General features: G+C 44.3%; 1 protein-coding gene across 29 annotated transcripts in view; it reads right to left on the reverse strand.

Annotated features, from left to right (window-relative positions):
• Positions 1-19,527, reverse strand: part of NRXN2 (neurexin 2) — an 847,024-nt gene that overhangs the window by 471,697 nt on the left and 355,800 nt on the right. For 19 of the 29 annotated variants that reach the window (XM_083165053.1, XM_083165057.1, XM_083165070.1 and 16 more), the window contains 2 exons: positions 7,251-7,454; positions 3,813-3,839 (listed from right to left, as the gene is read on the reverse strand). In XM_083165053.1, the coding sequence (XP_083021179.1) occupies positions 3,813-3,839; positions 7,251-7,454 (231 nt within the window). The remainder of the gene's footprint in view (positions 1-3,812; positions 3,840-7,250; positions 7,455-19,527) is intronic. The other 10 variants (XM_083165084.1, XM_083165072.1, XM_083165082.1 and 7 more) reach the window with 1 other exon arrangement.

Here is a 19,527-nt window from a genome sequence, read left to right on the forward strand (position 1 = left end):
ATGATTGCCACTTAAAAAAACCTGGAGATTTCTTACAAAATCTCTCACTCTCTGAATCTCTCATCCTATTTAATTTCAACCTCCATCTCATTGTTTCTGTTTATGGCACATATTAGAAAGTGACTAGCATAATTGCTTAAGAACTAAAAATATTAATTTTTGATTTTGTATGTGTCAATGAAAGTTTTTTTTTTTTTCAAAAAGCTTTGTCACTGTCTAAAGGTATTTTTGATACTTAATTTACTTATATTATCAAGTATATCTATGTAGCTTATAATAGTATATGTTATTTTAATACAATATGTGTAGTATTCTTCAGGAGTTAGTTGGTGTAGAACACGACTACCATGTACAACATACAATACACAGCATATACAGTATGAAAATAAGGAAAAATGGAAGAAAGAAAACAGTGGAGACAGAAAATAGATTTAATCATCATTTTCGACCCATTAATTTCACTTATCGTCTGTTTTCGTGTTTTAACGTATTGTGCAATCCATTTAGAAAATGCTTCCTTGATAATACTTGCTGTTTTTTCACACGATAAATATAGGTGAAAATGGGAAAATCTACCTGTATTCCTCAAAAGAGATGAACTAATATTGCATAACAGTATAAATGTCTATTAGTGGTCATAATAAACATATTTTATAGTGTCAAAAGGCTGTTTCTTCATAAGCATTTTTCATAAAAGTAAAACAATTATGGGAAGCAAGTGTTTTTCTGGTAAATAAATGTTCTAATTAAATTATGCCTGTAAGCATATATGTGTGTAATTTCAAGCCAATTTTTAAATCCTTTAAGATATACCTCTAACACTTAACACTTATCACAGTAACTGCAATCTTAAAAACACCTGTTTCATTCATACAAAATCCCCATATATCTGTCACATACATGAAACCACTTTTCTGAATTTAGTATAATTTGATCCCAAAAATGACAATTAATTATTGGCCAATTTAAGATAATTGAAAATATTAATTAGTGGCTAAACATAAAGGAGGGTTTCCCAGTGGTCCTGAAACATTTTTACCTTAAAATAGGGTTTTTTCCCCTGCTCAGGAGGTGGTGAAAAAAATGAGTTAAACCCTATGGATAATTATTGCATGTTAACTTTGCCTGCATTCATATTGGATAATAAGTACATTTCATAAGATATGAAAATGTTTCACTTGAAAATGGGTTATCACCAGCAACCTCCCATAGGGGGTTAGGATTTTATATTAATATTGTTTAGTTTTTGTTATCTTCTTTTTTTTTCTTTTTAAATTGACTTGATTACTTGAATGCACTATTTTTTTGTCACCTTTTTGGCTATGATTTACTGTATGTAACATTGGAATACATAGCTTAAAAAAGGGTCTGATTTAAATCCAGAGCCTTGCCTCCTAAGCATTTAACCTTTGAGTGCCACTCTTCCTCGTATATGTGTGTGTGTGTTCGTGTGTGTTCGTGTGTGTGTATATATAAATTCAACTATCACTACAAATTCCTGGAGTCCCGTGTTCTAGACTACTCTTAGAGGTTGCCATACCAAGCTTTATATATATATATATATAGGCTAAGATACGTGCGGCACTCAGGACCAAAGTAAATGAATGTCGTTTATTTACTTTGGTCCTGAGTGCCGCACGTATCTTAGCCTAAATATCGATTGGTGAGGACACCAGGCAGTCCCTATTGATTGGAAGCTAGAAACAATATGTATTTTGCTCCTTTGCAATTAAGCACAGGCGTCAATTGAGGGTTGTGATCATTTGGACTACAGCATGATGGTCGACAATCATTAGTTCAACACCATTAGGTCGACATGGGAAAAGGTCGACATGGTTCTAGGTCGAAAGGTCATTAGTTCGACAGGCCGTTAGTTCGACAGGCATCCCTGTCGGGCACGGTGCCTCGCTATGCTTGGCACTCTATTTTATTCTCCCACCACGCCCTAGTGGATGGTAGGGCATGAAATACCGCCTGTCGGCACATGTCAACTCAGAAAACAGTGAAAAACCCCACGTTGACCTAGACGACCTGTTGAACTAATGACCTTTCGACCTAGAACCATGTCGACATTTTCATATGTCGACCTTTTCCCATGTCGCCCTTTTCCCATGTCAACGTAACGGTGTCGACCTAATGACTGTCTACCATCATGCTGTAGACCAAATGACCGCATCACGTCAAGTGAGGTATATTGCCATTTGTAGATGATCTCTATATTTGGGCGTGTGGGGAATAAGTTTTGTATTTGGAGCCAACATACTAGATTTATGATGGGTCCTTTAATACTTATTATAACAATTCATTTGGAGATGCCTTTCAGACAACAACTTGAATAAACATTGTACTATATATATATATATATATATATGCTCATTTGTTTGGTGTTAGATTCTTGTGAATTTGACTATATATGGGTTTTTTTGAGTTAGAAGCACATAAGTCTTTATGAGCAGTACAATCATGCTATGATTCAGTATGTTCTATGCTGATGTATCATGTAAAATGGAATTCATTTTGAAATCATGTAACGCTATAGATATCTAACTTTTTAGGTGGTTATTTAGGTATACAATATATTGACAATGGTATTTTGCCACACCGGTTACTTAGTAAATTTAGGTGTTTCAATGAGACCCACCTCCACAGGTGTATAACCTCAAGCACCTAGCCATATAGTCTTTATTTGCAAACATACTGTATGTCATACAAATTACTGACAGTAAACGACTGCTTATATGCATGGTGTGTAAAAGTTGCAAATCCTCTGCTGATGCCATAGCATTGGCATTAATACTATGCTGTGGGAGATTAATGGAATAGGTTTTGGTAGCAGAGCAGCTGCATGTAAGCCTCATATCACTAAGTCCAATGGCAAGTGTTGGATGAGCACCCCCGCTGGACTGTGGAGCAGTGGAAACATATTCTGTGGAGAGAAGAATCAAGGATTCCCTGTTTGGAAATCACATGAGTGAGACTGGGTGTGGTGGATGCCGGGAGAACGTTACTTGCCTGCATTATGCTACTTGTGAAGTTTGGTGGAGGAGGGATAATGGTATGGGGCTTTTATTGATTGGGCTAGGCCCCTTATCTCTAGTGAGGGCAATCTTAACACTTCATCATACCAAGACATTTTTAACAATGCTTCGCTTCCAACTTTGTTGCAAGCATTTGGGGAATTGATCTATTCCAACATGACTGCCACAGTGCACAAAGCAAGGACAATAAATACATGGTTTGATACGTTTGGTTTAAAAAATTTGACAGGCCTGCACAGAGCCCTGACCTCAACCCCTTTGAGCACCTTTGTGATAAACTGGAATTGAAATTGGGAGCCAGGCCTTCTCATCCAACATCATTGGAAGACCTCATTAATGCTCTACAGAATGAATGGGCACAAATTCCTACAGAAACACTCCAAAACCTTGTGGAAGGCCTTCCAAGAAGGGAGATAGCTGCAAAAGGGGGACCAACCTCATATTATATTACTGTATATGTTTTATATACCCTTGGTGATATTTTTAAGTCAAAGCTAAAAATAAAACAACATCAAAAGGACTATTACAGGCCAAGCTATAAAGAAAAAAATACATATTAATAACAAATTAAAGAGTTCCCAAATTATAACATAGAAACGGTAACCGTGAAAGAGAATTGTGAAATAATGTAATAGAGAGGATACACTTAAAAAAGAGTAGACAGAAGTAGTCTGAATAGAAAACAGCAAATAAAGTGGGCAAGTAGAAAAAGTAAACAGCAAAACAGATTTGGTAGAAAGCGCAGTCAGAGCAAACAGACAGCTTGAGACTTACTGGGCCCGCATACTATCCGTATACAGTCTGGAGGAAAGAAAAAGAGACAGCCTGGGTTATCCTTCAGATCTTTCTGCAGACAGAACAATTCAGCACCCACATATTCCGGGGACGCACATGTGTCTCAGGGGCCATTTCATATCTAACTGTAGCACATACTGATAATGTAACAGACCACCCACTAACAAAGTGTTTCATTTAAAAGACCGGCAGCCAGCAAAGCTACATATCCCAAATGTGTACATCTTGTAATGAAATGGAAAATACATTTGCAGTATGCAAATTCTCTATCACCAACAAAACAATAATAATAACAACATTTAATTAGTATACCATGCATAATTTGAATACTTAAGAATCAATCATAAAAGAGAAAGCATTTGCGGAGGAAAATTATATTTTTGAAGAATAAAATGCAAAAACTATTTTTGTATATTATACAGGTAACATACTGAGGGTGAGTATTACAAGATTCCAGTGCTTACTTTCCCTACTGGCACAGATATTTGACCCCCATGAAATGGCCACCTTGCAAACTACAACCAAACAGCCAGACTAAAAAGGGGTTGGTCCCACCACTTTTGGCCTCTAAGTTCATATGTCTAGGTTGATAGGTTGGCCAGAGCCTGCTATGTTCCAGCTACAGTATACACCAATCAACCGCAGAACCTAGAGGGGGGACCACAGCACCCTATTCTGTCTTCTTCAGAAACATCCCTATTGAGATGATCCGGGGCTGATAGTTGTTGTCACCACATGTCGTCAACCGCTACGGAAAAGGGGATGTGGACAAAGCAAAGACAGAACCAGGCCCCACATGGACTCTTATGGAAAGAGACAGAAAATGTATGATTTGGTTCATACTCTAATTAATGCATGTTTTAAATTAAGATGGGAATGTGATTTTGTTCCTTGGTCACAATGTTACTTTGAGCAATCTAAGAATTAGTGTTTTGATTCTTATAAGTACTGTAGGTATCCTAAACTTTTAGCATGCTAATTGGTTGAAAAGATTAACCCAATGTTATCAGTTTGTGGCAATACATTTTGAGTGTTATTTACCACTAGACAATTCATTTTCACTTTAATCTAAATACATTTTAAATTATATTTGCTCCTCATATTTTAGATGCGACATACTATATACTTTTAGCACAGTTTATTAGGCTGATAACTGTGTGTAACTAAAACCTGCCATCCCAGCCTCGGTACAGTAGAGTAAAAATCCATTAATTTGAATAATTGAAACTGCAGTGTTTAGATTGTGCGAACTGGGATCTTGGGATCTAGTAACTCCTTCAAAAATACTATACAGTTTCTGTGACAGTTAGTCTTCAGAGAACAAGAACTACCATGTAACGGACCTGTCACTGGTACTTATCATAAGCTACGGATAATGTAAATAAGAGCAAGATTACCTAATTACCTATTGTTGAGCCAGTACATCATTTGCTTACTATATGTACTGTACAGTTTCATTATAAAAATGATTTACAGTACTAGCCTGAGGATCAGGTAAATGCTCTTATGTTTACAACTGGTATAATTGATTTTTGGGATTCACACGATAACATTTGTATTCTCCCTTTGGGCCAGATGTATTAAGCTTGAAAAGTGATAAAATGGAGAGTGATAAACCACCAGCCAATCGGCTTCTTCCTGTAATTTTTCAACACAGCCTGTAACATGGATGGTAGGAGATAATTGGCTGGTGGTTTATCACTTCCACTTTTCAAGCTTAGTACATCTGGCCCTTCATCTGTTAATTGTGTCTAGCATTGTTCACTCAATGGTTCTTAAGCTGGGTGCACATTAGATGATGTATAGTCAGCACAACATTGTGATGACAGGAAAGTGACAGAAAAGTGACAGGAAGAGACAAAACCACGGGGGTAACCTTGGTTAGAAATGCCTTCTATCGGCCATGCAACAGGGAGAACCGGAAGACATCGCCAGCGACCATAGCAGTGTGCATATAGTGTATACATACTGGACGATTTTACCAATTTGTCATAGCAATCTATCAGAATCAGGGAAAGCATTAAACATAATGTCTAGTGTGTACCCAGCTTTAGACATGAAGCAGCAGTATTGGGGTAATATGAAGGTTTATGGGATGGTTGTGTGTGAGGAGCACGGTGGGGCAGGGCTTTGTCACTCTGAGATGTCCACTCCATGCCTGACAGACCAGAGGTGTCTGAAGGTTTCTAGCAAAGCAAACAAGTGAGAGGTTATAACTTACTAGCCTATATACCACTCATTCATGCTCTCATTGATAAAGCATGTTAGACTGGTAAAGTGGCAACAGTCACAGAGACAAATAGCTTAATTTATAAAATCAATATATCACTAAATCCAAAAATGTATATTTTCAAGTACATTGTTCCGTATTTCCCAGACATTGCATTGCAGCTGTTCTAAAGATAAAAGTAATGTGAACACAATTGGCTGATGCGAACAGAATGCTTATACATTTTAAAAAAATGGTACTTGTTTCCTAGCACGGCGCCCATCGTAGAGCATACTTAGTGGTATGTGATGCGTGCGATGCGATATTCATGCTAATTTAACAGGAGTGCTTGTACAATGAAATATCGCATATCCATGCCGACGTGGATAGTAGGAGTATGAAAAGGTCGGAGGACGCGTACCGCCGCCCCTCACGGGCTTGATGCGCTCACCACGCATTGGGTTGGCGTTGCCAATGTGGGTGTATTTAACATTAAAAGCACCCATCAGGGTGCTTGTACATTTAAAAATCAGATCGCATCGCATGCATCGCATGCATCACATGCCGCTATATTGCATGCAATGCGATTGTATAAGATGTAATACAATCCAAATCGGGGGCGCCGTGCTAGGAAACAAGTACCAAAAAAACTGACAAGGAAAAGGGCCTACTGAATACAGTATATACAGTAGGTTCCTTCAAATCTAAACATCTGCCAAAGATATACTGTACAGTAGTAGTAAAATAAAAAAATATGGGAATTGAAGTTGTACAACTACATACAGAATTTAATGTAAATAATTTGATCATTTAAACTATAAGGATAATGACAAGAGACATAATTGTGTAGTGACAATTCTTCTCAACAATACAAAACTTGTCAGCCCATTCTATTATTGTATTCTGTGAAGCTTCTTTTATAAACTGACAACATTTACACACTAATGGATAGTAGTATTTATCTCACAGGGATGAAGATTATTACTGTCTTTAAAACATTACCCGTTACCCAGAGAGTGGAAGAGCAATTGACAAAGCACAAATATAAATGTTATCAGAAAAAAAGATACTAGAAATTAACTATTTAAATAATAAAATACATTCCTATCGTTCAGACTATGTATCGTAGTTATTGTCTCTGTGACTCTAGCCATTTGGCTTTATAAATGTTATGTTGCTGCTAGAGAAAAGGTGGTTTGAATGGATACCTAGGTTTACAGTGAGCTTCACTTTTCCTCCATCAAGTTCTAGTCGTAGCGTGTCTGCAGACTCTTTGGAGGTAGTGGCCAGAAGAAGTCCATATGCTCGCTGGGACATGAACCGTAGAGACACGTCCTCTGCTTCTGTGTGGGTGACTCCAGGGAGCAGGACCTTGAGGTACATGCTGCCATCATAGCTCAGGACTGCTGCTTCTGTGAGGGGACAAAAATGTGATGGGTGAGAGACAGAATGGGAATCGGCCTTTCCTAATGTAGTGAATTGATCATTAAAAAGGAAGTTACTGCAATGGTATTTGTTGTGGCTGGACCAACAAGAAGAAAAATAGTAACAAGATCATGCATTTCGGAAGTCTGTCAACTTTTTAAGACACTTTTAGAAGTAATTTTGCACAAAGCAGTCTAAGGCATTTAATAGGAAGTACTGAATAATGAATAATACAAAAGTTGTATACTGTACAGTACATTCCTAAAATCATCTATTATGAATGATTTTGCCACCAGTGTTGTGAACCTCCTATGGTTTTAATGTGCTGTATATGATATCCTTGAGAAAGCTCAATATATTTTATACTGTACATGAGAACGATTATTTTAAAGAGGCGGATTTGTTTGAAAAGTGCCACTATACTACGGTTTAGACATCATAATAAAGTTTAACCTGCCACAAGTGTTTTCTAAAATACATAGAAAGGCAATCTGATACTGCATTGGACTGCCCAATGGTCTACAAAAGCACCCCCCACACACACACACACTCACACACTCACACACACACACACACACACACACACACACACACACAGCTAGAAAATACAAAAACTCCCCCCTCCAGTGTCACGAAAAAAAATTTCACACAAAAAAAGCACAAACCCTCACCCCAAAAATAACAAACACACACGCACACACACACACACACACACACACACACACACACACACACACACACACACACACACACTACTTTTAATATCATAAGAAGTCATTTATAGGAACACACCTAATAATGAATGAGACACCTATATTTGGTCACTTATTAGCAGGCCTTGAAACAAGCATTGCAAGCTACAACAAAATAAATGTGACAACCATGACCACCATCAGAAATTGTGGGACCTGTTACTGAAGAACAGACAGGGCCCATATCTGAGGCCCAGGTTATCACCAAAAATATACTGGTAAGTTAATTAGCTTCCAACAAAAAATTAACCCTAGAATGTATGTGTGTGCGTGTACATGTGGTAGGGAATATAGATTGTAAGCTCCACTGGGGCAGAGACTGATGTGAGTGTTCAAATATTCTCTGTAAAGCACTGCGGAATATGTGTGATATATGGTATATAATAAACTGGTGATAAATAGTAATGTGCCAATAATCCTACTTACAGGAGAAAAATCTAGTGCCACTTCACCCCAGCCAGTAGCCTTATTATCTTCGTTTCTGCAGCTCAAGCCAACCCCCTTCTATCTCTTTATCTTCTCTCTATCTCTCCCTATCTCTCCAGCACCCTTGTCTCTCTAACTCCAGCCAGTCTCCTTCTGTCTCTGAAGCCAGCCACACATCTACTGTATTTCTCCAGCTAGCAATGTTAGATTTGCCAGTAAAAAATATAGAAAAGACTCAAATTATTTTAAGATCGTTCCTAACTTAATTCTAAAGTTAACAAGAATCTGCATTCTGCAACAAACAATTGCAACTAAGGATGTGCGGGCTCGGATTTCCGAGATCCGAGCCTGCACGAACGTCATCAATCCGAGCCGGGGCTTCCTGCCTAACTCGGATCTGTCCGCGTGGGCAAAGCGTCATCGCCCGGTGCCAGATTCTCGCAATGCTTTAAATAGCGGCTCCAGCGCCCGCCATCTTTATTCCAGTCTAGGAGAGTGTTGGGAGAGGGTATGTTGGTGGTGCTGCTGCTGGGACTTGAACTTGAACTGAAGTTGTCGCTGGGGCTGTCTGCTGGGGCTCCCTCAGTGTTGCTGTGTGCACTGTCCTCTCTGCTTAGGTTGGAATCACCCTAGCAAGGAGGACAGTCAGCTGTGTAACTGACACTGTAAACCGATTCTGCTGTGTGTGTGTAACTAGCTGTGTACTTGTAGTACTACTGTCTCCTCTGTGCTGGGGCCTACCTCTGGTGCTGTATATAATAATAGTCCACTGGTGCTGCTAGTGCCTGCACTGAATAGAGGCTGCCGGTACCTGCTCAGTCCACTGGTGCCACTGACAGTGCTACTGCCTACCTACCTACTGCCATATCTACCTGTCTGGTGCCTAGTACTGCTGTATCTACCTGTCTGGTGCCTAGTACTGCCGTATCTACCTGTTTGGTGCCTAGTACTGCCGTATCTACCTGTCTAGTGCCTTGTACTGCCGTATCTACCTGTCTGGTGCCTAGTACTGCTGTATCTACCATCTGGTGCCTAGTACTGCCGTATCTACCTGTCTGATGCCCAGTACTGCCTTATCTACCTGTCTGGTGCCTAGTACTGCCGTATCTACCTGTCTGGTGCCTAGTACTGCCTTATCTACCATCTTGTGCCTAGTACTGCCGTATCTACCTGTCTGGTGCCTAGTACTGCCGTATCTACCTGTCTGGTGCCTAGTACTGCCTTATCTACCATCTGGTGCCTAGTACTGCCGTATCTACCTGTCTGGTGCCTAGTACTGCCGTATCTACCTGTCTGGTGCCTAGTACTGCCGTATCTACCTGTCTGGTGCCTAGTACTGCCTTATCTACCATCTTGTGCCTAGTACTGCCGTATCTACCCGTCTGGTGCCTTGTACTGCCGTATCTACCGTCTGGTGCCTAGTACTGCTGTATCTACCATCTGGTGCCTAGTACTGCCGTATCTAACTGTCTGATGCCCAATACTCCCTTATCTACCTGTCTGGTGCCTAGTACTGCCGTATCTACCTGTCTGGTGCCTAGTACTGCCTTAACTACCATCTGGTGCCTAGTACTGCCGTATCTACCTGTCTGGTGACTAGTACTGCCGTATCTACCTGTCTGGTGCCTAGTACTGCCGTATCTACCTGTCTGGTGCCTAGTACTGCCGTATCTACATGTCTGGTGCCTATTTCTGCCGTATCTACCTGTCTGGCGCCTAGTACTGTTAAAATTCGCCAGTCAGGGGCAGCGAGCGACTGACTCGTTGAATACTGGAGCCGGCGAGGCTCCGGAACACAGCGAGCAGTGGCGAATGTGCAGCGAATCCTAAACAGGATTCGCTGCACATCGCCAAAATGCTCAATGAATACTGCCCACAAAGTAGCTGCAGCACAGGAGAACAAGTCACTTTCAGGATATGATATTAATATTCCCTTCCCTGCCCCCTCTACGCCTGACTGCGGTGTGTGTCCTGGACCAATCTCCTCTACAGCCTCTGCTCTGTGCTGGAGAATAGTAACTGGGATTCCTGCAATGTATGGGGAAATTACTACACCTTTGTCTCATCCATCCAATGTCGCTGACAAACCTCAGACTGGAGATTTTGCGATTTACGGAACTTGGGGGGGGGGGGGGCCGGACTGATGGTCAGTCCCGCGCCCCAAGATTCTTAGTGGCGGCCATGATGGGTGCCTCCACTGTCAGTCCCGCCCGTTCGCGTGGTCGTGAGGGAGGAATTCAGTACGGGGACTGTTTGAAACCCCTGCTGCAGCTACAAAGAGGGCAGGCATCGGGTCTGCTTCGACAGCAGCTGCTTGTCAGTCAGCTTGCAGATGTCAGCTGCCGCCATCGGACGCAACTCTGACTCAACCATCTGGCGCAATGGGAACACGTCAGGCAGGAGGGGTCAGAGGTCTGATAGGCCGGGGAGCAGACGGGTGCAGGTGGAAGCTGTTCAGCGCCTGTGTCGTGGATGTGGCAGGGTGCGGAGCCAAGCAGCGGCAGTGGCCAGAGCTTTGGCTGCCGTTGAAAGGCAGCGCCTGCAAGGTAGTGAGGCTGCTAATGTGGTCAAAGGGGTAGGCACGCGCGAGGTGGTAATCGCGCTGGGCTGACCTCTAAGGGAGAACAGCATAATGCTGGGGAGAGTAGTATAACTCCCCAGCTGAATGATGATGCAGTAAATGACTTGGCTCTTGTGCAATTTGGCAATGCCAGGAGCAGAAGAAGGTTTAGGAGGCAGCAGCAGCATAATGAAGCAGCATCTGGTTCAGATGCTGAAGCTTCATCTGTGGAGTCATTGAGGGATGATACTGGTCTACCATTGGTTCCAAGGGGGGGTAGGCCTTCTGCCTCCACTCCTCGCCACACTTGTGCGTATGTTGTGAGCAATTGCCCGGGTAGTTTAAATATGGCTTCTATATCTTCAATCTGTGTGGCCTTGGTGTCCGCTGTGGTGCCCTTCTAACCACTGGTCCAGGTGGGCTGAGTGCTGGTGGGCAGATTCCATTGGATGCGTCAATGTTGTCCCATGTTATGGTGCCTGCAATTTCCTCAGCTCTGGGTATTGTTAACAATGGGGGTAATTCTGCAGGGTCAGCTAATGTGGTTGACTCCTCAGTTGAGACTGATGTACCTCTTGTGCCTGCAGTAGCAGGTACTTCAAGATAGATGGACCAGGCATCAGTGAGACGTCTATGTAGGGACAGGAACAGATCCAGTGGATCATCTTTTTCCGTTGGTGAGTTATCATCTGACCCCTATTGGGTTAAGTCATGTGGGTCAGGCACCGGCACTTCTGGTTCTGCGGAATTCAGTTCATCCGGTGCGGGGAGGAGCAAAATAACAAAGCGTAGCAGACATTCTGGAAGGAAATGTAGGCATAGATACACTGATAGTTATCTACTTCTTCAGAATCGCCCTCCTCATCAGATGGCGGGTTCGGAGATCTAGGAAGAAGAGACGTCAAACTAGAAGGTCCCCTAGGCTAGAACCGGTGCTGTCAGTGGAGACCGATTCTGCGCATTGCGCTAATACAGCCGTTATGTGGGGACTTTGGCCAATAGAATTAGGAAGGGCAAATACGTTATTATTTTTGCTCTTACAAGTAAGAGTCAAAAAGCGCTTCTTGCTGCCAGGAAATAGAGTTCTGATAGCGAGGAATCCCTAATGTCATATCATAATTGGCTGCGAGGCATGTTAGTGTCCGCGGCCTGTTATGTGGAGACTAGGCCTGATGAGTATATGAATTTGGTACGTTATCAGTACCTTATTCATAACTTAGTTTCATCATATCGGGGTTATGCTTGACGAATCCATGATGAATAGTTCAGGCATGAGCAGCACGACAGGGAGGTTTACGATTTTGGCAAGAAGGATGTGGAGCTCTATGTAGAGGTCACTCAATCTGCCTTGCCAATGGGTGAATCAGTTGGTAGAGCTTGGAAAACAGGTGGCCAGTTTGCTGGTGGTCGTTCACCCAGAGTAGGTCATGGGAAATACTTTGCATACAACAACAGCTGCAATCTTGGGCAAAAGTCTTGTTTCCGACACTCCTGTATCAGATGTGGGGCTTATCACCTGTTAGGCGCCCCCTGCGTCCGCGGTCTCCGGGGGGGCATTGCTGTCAATGACAGCACCGGAGCCGCAAGGCGCAATGGGCGGCGCCATGTTTCCCCGGCGGCTCAGGGCAGAAGCGTCGGGCATTGCTAGGCAACGGCCCGAACTTCCACCCAAGCGTCCTTTGGCTGATGTAATCAGCCAGGGCGCGTTATTCAAATAAATAGCCAGCGTCTTCTGGGAACAGACGCCGGTTAAAGCATTCTTGGTGCCTTGGCATCCTGCTCCGTGCTATGCCTGCTCTCCAGCAGTCCTGGATATTCTCCTGCTGGTGTCATCTGTCAGTCCTGAATCTCCGGTGCTTCTGCAGTCCGCCCGCATCTGTGGTTTACCATCTATCCGAGATAAGTCAGGGTTCTCCCTGCAATCTTGCTCCCTTTACAGCACTGTCATATTATCTTTATTTGTGCTAGTGAGTCTGCACTGCCTAATGGTACTGCCCTGGTGGTATTTCACCTCAGTATGAGGTCATTAGGGGCTTATTGGTCTTTATTCCATCGCTGTGCATTGTTGCACCCACAGTGCGTGTAATCCCACCATTGTCACCGGTGTGTCCCATTCGTTAGTGTACATCTCCTGAGTATTGTTACTCCCCTGGGCTTCTGGGATTTCCCCGTCCCTTGCGTGGCTTTAGTCAGCTTGTCCCCTTGCTATCTCCTGGCCTTAATGGGTGCGTTGTCACACATAAGACCTGGTGGCATCGGGGTCGGAGCTGGATTAACCGGCTCCTTCAAACGTGGCTATTATAGGTGAAACCTAGCTCTGCACACTTCTGTCAACCCCAGTCAGAGGCAACGGAGTTAGGGTGTGTCGGGGAAAATCCCAGAGCCCTAACATCACCCCATTAGAGAGTGTAGTCGACCTACACAGGGAGGGGGTGGGGCTTCAAATCAAAAACAAATCTGTGGTCCAGCGGAACCTACTAATGCATAAAGCACCATCCCCTATCCAGCTGCAGGCTATGTTACCATGGTTAGAGAAATATCCTTTTAGAGAGGAAGCAGAATTTCTTAAAAAGGGTTTTTCTCTGGGTTTTCCTTTACCATTTTCGGGTACCATTTGCCAGGGTTCTGTAAAGAACCTATGTTCAGTGTACGAATTTCCTTTAATCCTTAAGGAAAAGGTAAATGCTGATGTGGGTTCAGGAAGGATGGTGGGTCCTTTTGCAGAACCCCTAATTGCAGGTATGATCTTTTCCCCTGTATGAGTTGTTCCCAAAAAAGCGAAGGGTGAATGTAGACTGATTCAACATTTATCTTGCCCTAATTGTGCTTTGGTTAATGATGCTATACCTGATGACTGTGTAGGGTCATTTATCAGTCTTTGAATCAGCTTTTAGGCTACTACCTTTGCACCCATCAGTATTTCAATATTAAAGCTAGACGATGGGTATTATTTGGATAGATGTCTTCCCATGGGATGCTCTATTTCATGTGCTTATTTTGAGCACTTTTAGTGTTTTGGGAAATTGAAAATGATACGTCAGCAGTTCAGTGTAGGCTTCCAGTGGATAAGAGTAATCATTTGCATGACAACATTTTGTTTGCGTTCACAGCAGGGAAGCTAACTCTTAAACAGGCACAGTCTTTACTGGGTTTGTTTAATTTTGCTTGTCGCATTATTCCTATGGGTAGGATCTTTATGAGAAAACTTGAAAGGGCCACTGTGGGTGTTAAAAGACAACATAATTTCTTGCAATTTCCAGCGAGATATGGCGTGATCTGAGTATTTGGAAGTAATTTCTATCCCAGTTTAATGGTATCCGTATATGGCAGGAAATGGCTGTTCAAAATTCGCTTCTGCAACAATCACTGAACTCAGGCAGCTTCAGCGCTGCCCGGCTCCCTCCCCTCTGCGGCGCCTCCAGCTCCCTCTTCCTCCTCCCTCCCCTCCGAGTTTTGTGTGAAGTCCCCGGCGCCGGCTTATGACAAGCCAGCTACCGGGGACAGGGACGCGGCGCGGGGGGCGCTGGTCCGGGCAGCCGCTGATTGACAGTGCACCGTGCTGCCCGGACCCAGGGAGCAAGTGGTGTTTTTTTTAAGGGAGCACTCCCCATAAAAAACTCGCCCAGTGGGGAGCACTCCCCCCCAAAAAAAACCACCACTGAATGAGGTAAGGAACATGCTTCTTCTTGAAGTGTTTCCTATAATGGTGGCATTGGTGCCCAGAGCTTAAATATAGGGAAGTGATATTTTGGTGTGACAATTTAGGAGTTATTTACACAATTGACAGACAAAAATCAACTTCCCCTGAAGTGTTGAGCGTCATTGCACAGATAGTCTACACATTTTGCTCCTGAGGAAGCCGGAGTGTATCCGGGGAAACGCGTTGAGCCTGTTTTATTATTACTTCCAACTGGCATCACCATCCACTTAATCATTGCTGAGAGGTCATCTTTAACTCTGACTGGGCACTGCATGTGGGACATTGGCATCTGTTCCTAATTCACCAGCCTATAGCGTTATTACAACCTAGAAGACTCCAGAGAATCCTGTAATTGCAACGGCATTCCATGTGGATACAAGGGTTACGTTTATCCATAACGCAAGATTTCACATCTCTCATCTCCTCTGCCATTTTCAATACCTCAGCAAATAATCCGGTACTTGTGTATTATCACGGCGCCCATCGCATCGCATACCACTAAATAAGGTATGCAATGGTATGCGATGGCAGGCGATTTTCGTTTCAAAACGGAAAAATGTACAATTAAATATCGCATTGCAGGCCAGCAAATGGCATGCGATGCGATTTTTAATTGTACAGGCACCCTTATGGGTGCATACAATGCTAAATGCCCCCAGAATGTTAAATGCCCCCCCCCATTGTCAACGCGACCCCCACTATGAACACCAACCCGAAGCATGGCGAGCACAGCGAGCCCGCGATGGGCGGCGGAACGCGTCCTCCGACCTTTTCATACCCCCACTATCCACGTCGGCATGGAGTTGATTTTAGATAGTGTGGCGAGCAAGCGAGCCACCGATCCCGAAGCGCAGAGAGCGCAGCGAGCCCCGCGAGGGGCTGTGGAATACAAACCTGAAGCATGGCGAGCACAGCGAGCCCCGTGAGGGGACATGGAATACATGTGAAGTCATCCACATTCCCTCGCGGGGCTCACTGCACTCGCCACGCTTCGGGATCGGTGGCTCACCACACTGTCTAAAGTCAACTCCATGCCGACGTGGATAGTGGGGGTATGAAAAGGTCAGAGGACACATAACGCCACCCATCGTGGGCTCGCTGCGCTAGCCACGCTTCGGGTTGGCGTTGATAGTGGGGGTGGCATTGACAGTGGGGGTGCATTTAACATTGAAAGCACCCATCATGGTGCTTGTACAATCAAACATTGGATTGCATGCATCACATGCGGTTATATCACATGCAATGCTATGCATGCGATGTACTAAGATGAAAATTGTGGGCGCCGTCATAATGCACAAGTCCCAATAATCCTTCTACCTGTGGATGGTAATATTAACATTGATTTTGTTGGAATTTATATGTTCTCTTTTTAAATTCACCCCAGCTGACTTTTTTCTATATAGTCAGAATATTTATGCACACTGTGACATCTTTTTAAATGATATGTAAGTTTTAGTGATATATGTTTAGTCATTAACAATTTGTTGCCAAGTTTGCCGCATATATGACGGCTTGGCAGTGTTGGAGCAGGTTTTGGATGGAAATTGGCAAAAGAGGTAAGAGTTTAAATTCATTAATTCTTGCCTTTGCATGGCAATTCTATGTTGCCGGAAAGTCGCGCAGCGCCGTTTCTCTGGCCTTATCCGGCATTTCATGTTTTTTGCAGCTTAGGAGGGAAAGGGACGTTACTAAGTCCTTTTTCCTCCAAAGAATGCTTAAGGGTTGGTCCAGGTTGGAGCCACCCTTACCTGACAAAATGAAGGTCTTTTGTTAGGTAAGTTGGTGCGTTCTCTGAAGATAGTTTGCACGTCCGTTTACGAGGCAAAACTGTTTAGCATGGCCTTTGTGATGGCCTATCATGGGGCATTCAGGATGGGTGAGCTGGTGGCACCTTCTCGTTCAGCAGCTTCGCCCATGCTGGCAAACCATGTTGTCATGTTCCCCGATGGTTTGTGGTGCAACGGTCCAAGACTGATGTAGGGGCGATGGGTCCAATTGGGTTCCTGTCTGCACTGTCGGAATTGTCCGTTGGTTGTGGCAGGGGCCTATTCAGCCCTTCGGCCTAATTTGCCTGGAGGTTGGCTCATTCATTTGGATGGGTCGCCTCTTACTCGTTACCAATTTATTTCGGTGTTGAAATGATGTGTGTCTTTCACCGGAGGTTTATGGGACACCCTCTTTCCGCATTGGCACTGCTTTAGCTGCCGCTACAGCGGGTTGGTCCGATGGATCTATCCAGGCACTGGGTAGATGGAGGTTTGGTGCATTTCAATGTTACATCAGGCCTTGATCTGCCAGTGCACCCCCCCTTGAGGATTAGCCACTTGCTCAAATGTGCCTTTGTGTTTGGGGGGCCGTGAGAAATTTTTTATGTTACCGCCAGTTTTAATTATGGCTTTTGCCGGAATTGGCGGAAGTTTTGCAGTTTTTGCCTCAAGTCAAAATTTATTTTTGCACAGTTTGAACATTTACTAATGCTTTCAAATACTTCTGTCACGGCTAAAGGGCTGGATGGAGTCGTGTGGTGCACAGGAACCGGAGACGGACCAGGAGGAGTAGGATTGAAACGTGCAGGTTTAATAACGGATTTCATAAATGATAAACTTCACTCAAATACTTCTTTAAGTGACAGTTGGAATAAATTAAATAGAGTCCAGCACAATACTAATAACGGGCAGGGAAATCTGGAAACGTATACTTGGTGAGCCAGAGTACATAGATGAGGATCCGGAAGGAGGTTGATTTGATGACAGAAGAAATGGATCCGGATGACTGAAAGATGATGGAATGAATGAGTTGTATGAAGGAGGACAGCGGGAAGCTGTGCAGGGTAATTCTGGGACACAAGCAGGAACAAGCACTAGGTAGGACTTGCAGCATTGGTGTCAGGAGAAAACTTCCTTGTAGCAAGATGCAGGGAGCAAGGCACCAGAGTCAGGAGAGAAAGAGCCAGGATCCGGGAATCAGCTAGGAGTTGTGAATGACTCCAAAGACTCATTGCACTGACACTGAACAGCCTAGGCAGATCCCCTATATCCCCAGGGGATGGCTGCCATTGGCTGTCAGCACAGGATGAGGAGGGAACCTCCACTCTGGGCCAATCTGTCTCCTGCCCTCAACCAAGATGGCGACGCCGGCCTCCCAGCACCACTACTGCTGCCATCCCTACCCAGAGCTGCCGCTACCCGCACACCGCAGACCGGAGCCTGCACACGCTAGCCGGCGGCGGGCGCGGACGGGTGAGTACTGTACCCGCCGCGCTCCGTCGCGGCTACGTGTGACAGTACCCCCCCTTTTCAGGGTGACCCCAGGGCGCCTATGGGCCTTGTGCGGATTTCTCTGGAGAAATTGCTTTACCAGTTTTGGAGCGTGCAAATCAATGGAATCCACCCAAGAGTTCTCTTCGGGACCAAACCCAACCCATTCCACCAGATACTGGGTACGAGAATTGCGGCAACGAGAGTCTATAATGCGTCTTACCTCGAATTCAGCCCCACTTTCGGAGTTAATCTTGGGCGGTTTGGGAATCTTCTTTTGATAAGAGTTCAACCTTAAAGGCTTGAGGAGGGACACATGGAAGGAATTCGAAATCCTTAGGGAAGGAGGAAGTTGAAGTCTATAAGCGACAGGATTAATGACTTGGATGATAGGGTATGGCCCAATGAACCGGGGAGCCAGCTTCATAGAGGGCAGACGGAGGCGTATATGGCGGGTAGACAGCCATACCCGGTCTCCGACTTTCAATCTGGGCGCTGCCCTTCTTTTCCTGTCTGCCATCCTCTTGTATCGGGCGGAAGATTTAAGAAGAGCGGTGTGGACATCCGACCAGATTTTAGCAAAGCGTTGTAATGAAGTGGTTGCTGCAGGAACTTCGGAAGAGGATAATTCTGAGAAATCCGGAGATCGTGGATGTTTGCCGAATACTGTAAAGAAGGGGGTGGTTCCGGAGGAAGAGTGATAGGAGTTGTTATGCATATATTCTGCCCACGGGAGAAGATCCACCCAGTCATCTTGGGAAGACGAGACAAACAGTCGGATAAAGGCCTCCAAGTCTTGATTCACCCGTTCTGTCTGGCCGTTGGTCTGGGGATGAAAGGCAGTGGAAAACTTGAGTTTGACCTGTACCGCGGCACAGAGAGCTCTCCAGAACTTTGCAACGAACTGTACTCCGCGGTCGGATACAATCTCTTTGGGCAGTCCGTGAAGTTTAAAAATGGTTGAGATGAATAGCTGAGCCAATACTGGAGCAGAGGGGAGACCTTTTAGTGGGAAAAAATGGACCATTTTCGAGAATCGGTCGACCACTACCCAGATTGCGGTATGACCTTTTGAGGGAGGTAGTTCGCAAATGAAGTCCATTGACAGATGGGTCCATGGTTCTGTGGGAATGGTTAGAGGGCGGAGAGGACCAGCGGGAGTTGTTCTGGGCACTTTATGCTGAGCACATCTTACACAAGAGGCAACGAAGTTGGTTACGTCGTGGCGGATGGTTGGCCACCAATAAGAACGTGACAGGAACATCAAGGTCTTTTGTGCTCCTGCGTGCCCTGCGAAGCGGGAAGAATGTGCCCATGACAATATTTTCTTGCGAAGTTCGGGGGGAACGAACGTTTTACCTGGAG

The sequence above is a fragment of the Crinia signifera genome, chromosome 11 (assembly GCF_055691185.1).
Source record: "Crinia signifera chromosome 11, ASM5569118v1, whole genome shotgun sequence".
Taxonomy (NCBI): domain Eukaryota; kingdom Metazoa; phylum Chordata; class Amphibia; order Anura; family Myobatrachidae; genus Crinia; species Crinia signifera.